This window comes from Engraulis encrasicolus, chromosome 9 (genome assembly GCF_034702125.1).
Source record: "Engraulis encrasicolus isolate BLACKSEA-1 chromosome 9, IST_EnEncr_1.0, whole genome shotgun sequence".
Lineage (NCBI taxonomy): Eukaryota > Metazoa > Chordata > Actinopteri > Clupeiformes > Engraulidae > Engraulis > Engraulis encrasicolus.
In genome coordinates this window covers 19,158,281-19,170,628 of record NC_085865.1, presented here as the reverse complement: position 1 = coordinate 19,170,628, position 12,348 = coordinate 19,158,281, and the positions used below count along the sequence as shown (strand labels likewise).

Genomic DNA, 12,348 nt, shown 5'->3' with positions numbered 1-12,348 from the left:
CCATTCCAAATGTATTAGAGTAGAATAGATTATTTGTTTCTGCAATTCGTGGTTCTAAAAATTCCCATCATGCACAAAGGTTTCTTCAAAAGTTTGTCATTTATTTACACAAATGAAGCAACAATGACAAAATGCATTTGTACATGAAATGCAAACTACATTGTGAATGTGCAGAAACCAATTCTTGCCAACTACTCCGAGAGATAATCCCACAATCATTACAAAGAAATATCACATGAATTAAACTATGGAGCCATTGATTCCATATCTTTTGTCTCTTGATGTTGCTTCTACAGATTACTTAATACATGTAGAAATATTCAACAGTCTATAAACTGTGTGATGGTTTACTTAAAAATGTCTCTATTACAAGTGTCAAGACACTTAATGTGGTTACGTGGCAGACAATGTTGGCTTTCACGTTTGAGATTTTACAAAACTGTTGCAAAACACACAATTCTTTGTTGCCATCTTCCGCAACCTTCATCTGTTGTCTTCAATCACGATTGTCCTCCTTGGGTAGGTGTCCACATCAACGAAAATATAACGGAACTCATACTTTCCAGTTTCAGGGTTCTGTGGAGAGTTAACAGGTATTAAAAACTGTTATTGTTTGACAGACATGTACACTAGCCACACATACAGTAATGAGTGTGGTTATATGTGAAATACTGGCTATTGGAGTCATACGTTTCAATAAATGATGGTTACAGCAAGTCAGGAAATGACTGTAATTATGAGGCAACTATGAGTGCGTTTTAATATGCGACCTTGCCTCCTCCACTTGCTTCTCGTCATGATGACATCACTGACAACAGCATTATATTTCAATATCTTGCAAAAGCTCAATTGTAAAGTCTTTTTCTCATTTGCAATTGGGAAGGTGAATGAAAAACAGTCCCTCAAATGCTGTTGTGGCGAGGCTGACAGCTGGGAAACTTTATCGTTTTCTCCACGGAGGAGGGGCCAGGAGGCGGGACGAGGAGACAAGCACAAGTGGAGGAGGCAAGGTCACATATTGGGATGCACCCTATGTGTACTACTTGATATAGGACAAAAAGGCTACATCAACAGCTGTACACTCATACATCTGGTTATTATGCTTTGCTGTGGCAGACTAGCGTTAAGTTCAGTTCTACTAGAATCAAGTTTATCAAAAGTTTATTTTAAGTTAATTAAGGGGCCACAAGGTAAGATGACGTCGTTTGCGCGGTGCCCGTGGCATGCCTGTCTCAAAATCTACGCAGCAATGATAAAATGCTGTTTAAATAAATTCGCTGCGAGACTGTTTTTCATCACGGAATGCCACCAGTTGATACAAATCTGAATACGGTATGTAAAGTGATGTTTCAAAAGAAAAGTGTTTACCACGACACTCGGTCGGACCGCGCTGTCAAAAGCTGCGTGTGGGGTTTTCTGACAGCGGACCGTGGAAGTGGTCGCGAGAGCCATCGTTCACTTACTAATGACTCGCATAAGCATCTGACTCCGGACCGTGTTTAATTAATTAGACTTTTAATCCTACCTGGAGCCCCTTTAAATGCATTATTTAAGGTGGCCAGTCAGTGTGTGAAAGGAAATGGCATGCATGGTGCCAAACAGATCTACTCCATGATTCAAAAGAGCAATAGTATGGTAGGTGGGTAGGTAGGGTAGGACAGACGAGTATCTTGTCTTTGTATGTAAATTCTAAACTACACCTGTCTAAAACAAATAAAAAAAGCAGTTGAGTGAAATTCCTGCAAAAAGCAAGAGCTAACAGCAACAGAGAAAAGTGCTGTGTGATTTGTTGTGTTGTGTGATTTTTTATTAATCATACACCAATTAGTCAAATGTCCACTGTGCTTAAATGTGACAAGTGTCCGTCCCTCTTACCTCTTTAGACTCTGTGTGAACAGTCCCTATGCGTCCAGGTTCGGAGCCCTCAATGTAGAACTTGAGCCTCATGTATTTCAGCCCATCTTTGATGTACTCGGCATGACTAGAGGAAACAAAGCAAAAAAAAAAAACCAAACAAACAAACAACAAAACACATAGGCATTACAAAAAAAAGATGAACCAAACTTAAATTCAGTGAAATGTTTGGCTGGTAATCTCTGTGTTGGCCTTACACTATGCAAGAGGAGAGAAGTGCCGCAAACTGGGTTTTACTGGTTGCCAGCACCTCCACCCATTCGCCTTTCACCAGCTGGGCCATTTGGATATTTGTGTTAGGTTGAAATCATTGATGTGTATTTTATATAGATACTGTACATTTCTCTTTCTGCTGCCATACAATGAATAATTCAAATCCCGTGAAGCAATGCGAGTGAGAAAACAAACTTTCATTTGTTTTTCAGTGTGTGTGTGCGCACACGGTCACTTTTTATTCATGATGGCAATAGTGTGATCATCGCTTCAGTGCATTATACATTAGTAGTACAGTATCAAGCCCACTGATCTCTCTCTCTCTCTCTCTCTCTCTCTCTCTCTCTCTCTCTCTCTCTCTCTCTCTCTCTCTCTCTCTCTCTCTCTCTCTCTCTCTCTCTCTCTCTCTCTCTCTCTCTCTTCTCTCTCTCTCTCTCTCTCTCTCTCTCTCTCTCTCTCTCTCTCTCTCTAAACTGGAATTGCACTCAATGGCAGACGATAGTCTACCCTTACCTGACTTGCTGCCTCCTGCCTCTTCGAGACATCTCCCCATAACATTTCAGAGGCTCCCCAAATGCACCGATCACCTGAATTACCACACAGGGGAAATTTGATGTAATTTATATTAACACACAGTAGTTACGCATGGGCTCATGTGCACAACAGAAATGAATGAACAAAACACAGCTCACCTCTGGATTTGACTTGCATTTGTTAAAAGCCTTTGCATAAATTTTGGCTGGACTGGACGATGAGAACAACTCTTGGAACACAACATACAGCAGTCCACCTAGAAATACAGCCATGTTTGTCTTCAATGTGTGCATTTATGCATTTCGTATTGTTCATACAGTATTAATTGCTGTTACATTGCAATACTCAATCTTTGCTGCCAGGAGGATTACCAGTGTTTATAAACACGCGACACACACACACACGCACACGCACACGCACACACACAGATTTCAACTTACAGCGCGCGCGCGCGCACACACACACACACACACACACAGATTTCAACTTACAGCGCGCGCGCGCGCACACACACACACACACACACACACACACACACACACACACACACACACACACTCACCATCACATCAAATCATACTCTTGCATTGCTAGATGTGCTTAATTTCTGATTATTACGGCATCACACACACACACACACACACACACACACACACACACACTCGTTGATGACAGGTGCAGTAAGGCAGTAAGACAGCAACACAAAAAGCATACTAGAGCTAAGCTCCAGGAAGCATAATGCACGAGTCAACTAGACATCTCTAGCACGCTTTGGTGCAGTTACCTTACCTGTCACACCCAGTCCAATGAGAACCACTATCAAGTAGGTGAAGTCTTTTCCAGCGCGTTTGACTGTTGATGACAGGAGAGAGCACTGAGATAGTAGCGTGTACATAAATCCACAACAATTAAACAGGCGATTTTTAAAAAGGGATGACCACCTTTCTGTGCTGCACTTAGACGTGGTCCGCTTGAAGCTCTTTGAAGAGACAACTGGTCTTTCTCTTCTCCAGGATTTGATTTACTACTCAACTTCACGTCGAGATATAAACTACGGCCATGTGAAGCCACAGGATTGTGCACGCCAGACAGGCCATACTGTGGAAGGCGGAGGAACACTGGTCGCGTGGAATTCACAGAAAGCAAAGAGTTGTGTAGACCACGGTGCAAATGCAGAAAACACTGCGATGTCCTTACAAGTGGCAATTTTCTGTATGAAAGTCCGAGTTGAACCAGAGCTGTGGGGAGCACCATGTTGTCCTTTAAAATCCTCGAGTCAAAAACCTCCGGACAAACGCATAATAATCAAGTTTCACTCTGCAGTAAGGCCACGAGTTTCATGACAGCGATAAAGCTAAAATATAGAGCACACAGATGCGCGTATCAAAAGATTTAACAGTTGTCAGCCGTGTACTGCTGTCGCTCTTACTGTTTGCCTAGCGCCCGCCCTCTGTGCATGGGCTGGCGCAAGTTTATTTCGTCACTACAAAAGAGTGGCAGTAGCTTGTGGGAAATGTAGTTCAGAATTTCAGAGCAGGCCAAGAACTCTAAGTAGGCCAGGCCTAAAGGTCAAACTGAGATTGCGTCCGCATTTCAAAATTATCATTGATCCAGCGCGCATGCATGCGCGCGCGCACACACACACACAAACACACACACAGTGCTGAACTAGTTCAATGTTTGTTTGTTGTTTGTTTGTTTGCATTTATAGCTAAATATGCAGCTGTGGCTATTTCATGGCCAGTAGGCCTACAGGTTATAAAATTCACTTCACAACTAGTTCAATGAAGTATAGTTCGTGAACTAGTTCATAATCTGGGCACACTTGAACTGAACGCTCACTGCGTACTGTATGATGAACGAACTATACTAGTTCATTCTGGTGCCTGTGAACGAACTGCATGTGCCTTCGTTTCATATGGGCAGAGACGTGCGGTCAGGGTAGGCAGGGTAGGCAGTGCCTACCCTGGGATAAATGTCTTAAAAATAAAAACTAACACGTGTTTAAAAAAATATTCTTCAGAGTTCACATAGGCCTACACAACAATAACATTGATTCAGCATAAATTATGAGCTGTTTAAAGTACAGTATACACAGGACAACGATCAAAAACCTAAGTAATCGCACGAAGCAAAGCGCTCAGGCTTGGGCAGGTTGCCGTGGCAACGCGCAGTCCCGGCTGGTAGCAGAGACAGGCTGAAAGCAGAGCTTTCGAATGCCAGCCAGGCAGCCCGGTAAGGCTCGCTTTTCCTCTGCCTACCCTGCCTTCAATGCTGTCAATGTAAAAGTTTGCGCATGCGTATTAAGTTGTCACATAGCTTGTCAATGGGACTAAAAGCAGAGCCTTTACTCTGTGGCGGGAGTATGTGAGCCAATCACAGCGCCCAAAATGAAAAATTGTTACAATTCAGGTAGTAGCCAATTTCTGCCCTACAGGCAGCTATGATAGCAACAACTAGCAAGGCAAGGCTTGTTCAAATCTCTAGCCGTATCGGAAAGAAAACATGGCAGTCTTTGGCTTTTTGTCTTTATTATTTTAAAAAATGTCGAGAAGTAGCAAGAAAGACGGTTCAAGTGACAGACAGCTGAGCCGTTTGCAATCGCGGCATTGTGGAAATATTCAACATCAGATGGGTAGCAGCTTCAAGTAGTTTGCACTGGGACAAAATGTCTTCATCATGTCAACCAACCCGGGGCTTTTAATGGAACTAGCTTGCATGAAAAACACAGCCTACTTGTGATTCTGCTTTAAGGTAAGATTCATCTAATTATTATGCTGCGGGTAGCCTTTTAACATGAACATGCTCAAGTTTTTTCGTGGTGCCTTTTGTTGTCACCGTTTTGTCAGGGTGTTGACATTGAAGATTGGTTGTGCGGTGGTGGACATGAATAGACCGTGTGTGTGTTATTATGGACGCGAGATTGTTTTTTGAGCGTACGACACTCCATTTCCCTAATTTATTATGATGACTACGCAATGCGTGAGTTGTGTGGAGCCTGTTAGCAAGTGCAGCTGCGTTCTTTTGAAGTGCGCGGTGTGCGAGTCGAGATCAACGTGGAACAGGACGATTGACTGGGGATGGTTTCTCGGAGTGCTTCCGCACTCACAAATTGACTTTATTTGAAACACCTTGCACAACCGTAGCTGAAGTGTTTGAGAATACTATCACGCACAAGAATGAGTCTCAGAAGTGGTTTCGTTGGTTTACTCGATACTGTCTGAATGCACGGGTCATGTTTGCAAGCAACCCGCCCCCTTGCCTACTTTCCTTCTTGTCTGTGAGTGTTTGATTATCAGCACAAAACGCGGCAGTGAAGCAGGAGCTGTTACCTAGGTTGGTTTATTGCTAAATGTAAATCGTTTCCCCTCACATGCTATGGTGTGATTCACAGTTGGTGAACTAGACATTTTATCTTCAAAAGTAGGCTACACTGTGCCACCCTCCATCCATGTGAAACGCCCTGGCATTTGCAACAGAATAAACAGAAGAGCAACAAAATCAACTGCTAAAGCCAAAACTTAAAGCTTTCCCCCCAAAATGTTGTAGCTTTCTAAATTATTAATGTAGGCCTACAGGTCCTTAAAGGTGTAAAAAGTATGGGTCCTGGAGCTAATTTGGCAAAACAAATAAGTGTAGCTGGCCTTTTCAAGGAATTGAAATTATGTTTTCACTTATTGTTTCAGATTTAGGTCTACTGACAATGTCCAAATGTCTAAATAGTGTAGCCTATTTACTTATTTAGTTATTAGAGCTGTGGTGGTTAAGCACTGATGGCATCTTATAGCCTACTTTATATTTACAGTATTTAGAGAAACATAGGCCTACTAATTTGTTGCACATTAAAGACCATATCAGCATGTTTTATGTGAATAGGCCTATTTGGCCTATTCAAACCATACCTTGTGGCATAAGGCCCCCCTCTCTCTCTCTCACACACACACACACACACACACACACACACACTCACACACACTCACACACACACACACACACACACACACACACACACACACACACACACACACACACACACACGTTACATTTCAGATCTGCATGAAAGGGGACTATTTGTTCAAAGTTTTTAGTCTTTTGTAAAAGTTTTTAGCTGATAGTTACTCTCCAGATTTGGTTAAAATGCAGGAAATTGCATCTAAGAAATACATTTTTTTTCTGGGGGAGGACCGAACCCACCGTTAATATATATATATATATAAATAGATATATATTCTATATTTACTGCCTACCCTACCATACCCTTCACTGCACGTCACTGTCATAGGGTACCACATTTCCTTAGTGTTCAGGTGAAACCACAGCCGAATACATTTGAAAAGAGCCCCAATAATATAAAATTACATCTGACACATATATTTTCACTGTTCTGATCAAAAATTAATGCCTGTCTGTGGTTTTATATAGGCTTCTTCGTCAATGATATTGAACAATATAGCTCGCAATCTCTTGCAAAAAATAACTATGTCTAGTTCATTTTTGGAAACTATGAACAAACTATCACTATGAACAATAATGAACTATGAACGAACTAGTTCAACTAGTTCACACACACACACACACACACACACACACACACACACACACACACACACACACACACACACACACACACACACACACACACACACACACACACACACACACACACACACACACACACACACACATTAAAACTCATGATATACAAGATGGAATGGGCACAAAAATGCATGCAAACACACAGAAAATAGACACCATTAAATTTAGTTGGTCTCAGTTTATTGAAAACATTCTTTCCAGCATTTAATATTTAAATAAAGTCTCTTTTCCCAGCAAGTGAAATCAGTTTGAAACATACACAGTTAAGTCTGGGCCAGAAATATGCTACTGAAAAGCACCTCAGTGACATGGTAGATGAGTTGAATAGGCCTATTGTCATTTTGCATTAGCTTACACCCAGTTGAGGGCAGACATCATCTCAACCTATCCCTGTGTAAGGGTGGATTTCATGTATTTTACTATGGCATCGATGTTAACTCATGAACACCATTCAACATTCACTGTGGTTCTCAAACCCTCCAGAAAAAACAGCGGAGGCAACATCTTTTATTCACTTAAAATTTCACCTCAGGACACTCTGTACTTAGACTGTACCAATGTTGAACAGCTCTAAAATCACACTCTTGGCCATCATGGCTTTTCCAAAAGGGGCAATAAAAACAAATTCAGTCAGTATCCAAAAGTTACTCATTTCAGCAACACAATAGTAGGCCTACGGTTTCAAAATAAGAATTAAAAAAGACAACTAAAGAAAGAAAATTGAAAGGACACACCAGTTTCTTGTCAATTGTCAATGAGCAAATGTACATTAAAGGTTGTTGTTGTTGGTTTTTCTTTTTCCTTAGAAAAGAATGTGAGTCCAATCTCACAACATCATAGTTCTCAGTCACATTCCAGTTTCTGCTTTGTGAGACATCACAGAGGGTGCTGAGTTCATCCTTCAGAACGAAAGATCGAAAGACAGAGAGAAAGAGAAAGAGAGAGAGAGAGAGAGCAAGAGAGAGGACCCACTGCGCCCACGAAAGACTTTAATCACAATACTGAAATAAGTCAGCCACTGTTCTGTCAAGATGCATGTGGGTGCTAAGACAGAGAGTTAACACCATACGCAGTCACACTTGGCAAGATGCAGGGAAATGTTGTATTTGCCTGTAGAAAAATAAAAAGACTATTAGGGTCCACTTCACAACAAGCTCCGTCCAGATAGCCCTTTGCTAGCCCTTAGTTTGCCCAATTGCATTGCATAGACAATCCTTGAGAAAAGAGCATGGACATTCAAAGCATGGACCAGGACTCTTTCCAGAAGGGACAGAAGAAGGACTAAAAGGGACATAGGTGACTTGTCAACCGAAAGTTGAAAGGACATCTGCTGGTGTGTCAAAAAACAGATTCATACTCGTTGGTCTATCACATGGCTATAGTATAGAGAATGGTACTTCATTTAAAATCACCTTTTACAATAAGCCTGCCATACCAGGCTTTGATGGCTTTCATTTTCACTTTCTTCCATACCAGTGTGTGATTCCAATGTCATACCATTGTTAGATTTGACTCTGTACAGTATCACAGAGAACCGGACACATATTGGTGAGACAGTTATATAAGAACATAATCAATTGCATTTGAAACACAACCTCTCCTCTGGGTGCTAGTTGGAGTAACAAGGGACCTTATAGAACATTCATGACAGTAAAAGAGGGCACATCATAAGAAGGACACTATACATACAATTAAGTATACACAAACGAAAACACAATGCAAACACAACATTTTTACATTTAAAAGCCACACCAAGTGGTCAGGCAATCAAGCAGGAAACTAAAGGCCTTGCAGGGATGGGTTTACGCATCTTATAATACACTTCAGATTTTGTCAGCACCAGTCATTACGCTGGGTATGCAAAAGCTAGACCATCTGCCATGAAGTATACAAAAGTCTAGCAGACCTGTTAAGCAATTTGCATTGCAATTTAATAGTGCGTTCAGACATACATTATACAGAATAAGAAGATCTTGGTTTGTGAGGCCACATCATTCATAGTTTTTAAAGGTATGAAGAAAGTCTTGATCATTTGGTGGTTGTGCTGAAGGAAAACATGATTTATTTACGCTTATTCGTTTATTTTTAAAGTGAAGTGCAATGGCATTTTCAATTATAACATGTAATGTGTATCTGTCAGGAAAGTGATACGTTTATAATTGGTTTCATCTTTTTTTTGGTCAAATAGATTTTACGCTATTTAAACACTCCAACCATATTGTTTTACTAGTGTTTTTGGCCTTTCAAGCAGGAGATGTAACTATCAAATCCACTAACTCAATTGATTAAGATATTAAATGTCACCTAAACCAAAACATATCCCAAATACATGTATGTCATCAAGAAACAGTTGTTATTATCATTGTTTTAAACTGCTGTTATGTCTTAATGTACCTGATACAATATTAATTAACAAAAATATTACAGGCATCCATATTTTCAATGACATATACACAAAGACAGATGAAATTTGATTTATTTGGGGTTACAAAACACTGGGATATCTGCATTTAGCCAAAAGAGGTCTAAACCTGGTTGTTACAAAAATCTGGATTTTGTATACAAAAGGTGTATGCTACTAAAATGTAGCGAGCACTGGATGTTGGCACTTTTCAGTGTTTCATTGTCATGAAAATGACTGCATCTCTACTACACTCTACTTGAAGCCAAAAGTGTTTCACAGAATAAAAATGATTATTGTATTTTTGCTGATAGGACATGCAATCTATTAAAGTGTCAAATGTTTATTTGCAGTCCTCTAATATCTTTTATTGATCATTAATACTAAGATGTTTTAATAACGAAAGCTAATTAAATTTAGGTTAAACATTACATTTTTACCTCCCAAGAATATTCATGCATACGTCTCAACGTCAGACCATTATTTAACAGCTAGAAAATATGCACGTATCTATGTATTAATATGTAAGTTTAGCAGCACATCTGTATGTTGTTTTCCATGGTGGGACAATGACACACAAACATGCAGTGTTGCACGCAGCAATGACAGCTTCAATTAGATTTCTTCTATCAACTGAAGGCTAAATTGTGCAAACCTGTACAATAGACATGTCTTCAAATTGGTCAAATGCAATGCTGAATAAAGCCCATTATAACGTTTAAGGGCTGGACATCAAACGTACTGTAAGAAACAACCAACTGGAGCGCTTCATCCCTGAATTTAAATTCTTATCTAAAATGTATAGGCTATTAATCTTATTTAGGTTTTCTTTTTATTAGGAAAAGTCATTTCATTGGATGTGACGTCCTCTGTTGTGGAGTGTGTCTATGTACATGGGTGGCATCTCTTTATAAGGTGTCCTTGAAAACATCAGGATGGCGTATATCTCCATTCCATACGCTCATAGCTGACCGCGGCCCGTTCGTACTGATCCAGGATTGCACTATTCTCAAGAAGGCTACACAATGGAGACAATGCGACACAGTGCAGAGCATAAGCCAGCAGCACGCACAACAACCACGACACCACACCACGTAACACAACACAAGACGACAACACTACACACATTTCAAAAAGATGAAAAATATAAAGAATAAAATCACACAGACGCAAACATATACTGTACCAAAGACAACTGACACGTTGGCACGTCATGTGGGTAGATCAGGACAATTTTTTTGACATCTGCAATTTCTGTCTGTGTATGTGAATTCTCATTGACAAATCTGCTTAAGCTGAAACATTACGCTAATATCAGTCAATGTATAAAATACTGTAATCATTAAGAGTAATACTACAACAAGTGCAATTAATAATCACGTAGGCCTAGGTATGAGCGCCCATTTTGAATGAGTACAGGCTATATGTACTGTATGTGTACCTATGTGTATTTTACGTAGATGTTAATCCAAACATTTCCACAGGATAAGAATAATTCATTTTGATTCATAAAAAGTAACATCACTAGATATGTCAGGGCATCACCCTTTTGCAGCGCAAGTGAGTGTAAAAGTGAAACGGGTTAGTTGCATTCACATACACAGTATGAAGAACTTAAAAAAAAAAAAACCAAACAAATAAAAACAATGATATCATCCATGCCAGTATTCGTAGACATGATGCAAGTGAAATAGACCCAAATGACACCAAAAAAGTATAAGATGTCAAAACCAAGCAAGCTTAGATCTCACATAGGTGGGATCCATCACAATGACACATGGATGAAAACAAACGAATAATAACAACACAATAAATAAACATTAAAATAAAAAGACTTCATAAAGAAAGAACCATGGCTCACACTGACTTGCTGACAGACAACGACAAGACAAAGACAGACAGACAGGAACGGAACCGGTATTTTGGAGCCGTGGGAAAAGTATAGCTTACCTTGAGAACGTCTCCTAGACCCTAGTAGTGTTGTATTCAGATTCATGTTTTCCTAGCGAGCCAATGAGGCAGAACCTGGAATATCATGGCTATGTGTTTTAGTGTCATCCTTTTGATTTTTGCATAGAGTGATCATAAAGCATTATCTTACATAACTCTATAACAACCCCCCCCCACCCAAGAGCAGTGCGGCGGAACCTTCTTTATCTTTTTCCTCCAGAGACAGACTACCCCCCAAACCGGAATCTCTCTCCCCAAGCATGCAGAAATAGACAGTCTGTGCGCTGCATGGTACAGCACACACCATGTGCATGCAGAGGGCTTCTTTGCAGTAAATTCCAAGTGTACTTTCAATAGCCTCTACGTGTAAACATCTTCAATGTTTTCATAAATATCAAGCAATAAAAGTGCAAATGTGATACAGAAGTGTTTCGTTCTGCACTGAAACAGGCTTTTATGCCACATGCCAATTTTGATTGATGTCAAAGAAAATCTGTAGATATGCATATACTGTATAATTTTAAGTACTTTTTATGCTCTTTTTTTAGCTAACACTGGCATCACATTTATGCCTATGAAACATCAGTGGTCATAATCAAAGCCCTTCCAAGAGTATAAAAAAACAATCTTCAATACAAATGTGCCTCTCAGAAACAGAGGCTTATCGGTAGGTGACTCAGAGCAGTGGTCATGCAGTGCAATTTGTTTTCAACATACAACAGTGTCTCATACGGTTATCC

General features: G+C 40.1%; 2 protein-coding genes across 2 annotated transcripts in view; both read right to left on the bottom strand.

Moving 5' to 3' along the window:
• Positions 1-68: 68 nt before the first annotated feature.
• On the bottom strand, positions 69-4,126 carry timm21 (translocase of inner mitochondrial membrane 21). The gene is made up of 6 exons (XM_063206702.1): positions 3,603-4,126; positions 3,451-3,513; positions 2,820-2,917; positions 2,641-2,714; positions 1,876-1,981; positions 69-576 (listed from the first exon to the last, which is right to left on the bottom strand). Exons 1-6 carry the CDS (start codon positions 3,913-3,915, stop codon positions 484-486), a joined length of 747 nt encoding a protein of 248 aa, XP_063062772.1. The 5' UTR covers positions 3,916-4,126; the 3' UTR covers positions 69-483.
• Positions 4,127-10,588: 6,462 nt separating this feature from the next.
• The window catches only part of neto1l (neuropilin (NRP) and tolloid (TLL)-like 1, like), a 140,766-nt gene continuing 139,006 nt past the window's right edge, over positions 10,589-12,348 (bottom strand). Inside the window, exon 11 of the mRNA XM_063206701.1 lies at positions 10,589-10,676. Coding sequence (XP_063062771.1) covers positions 10,589-10,676 — 88 coding nt within the window. The remainder of the gene's footprint in view (positions 10,677-12,348) is intronic.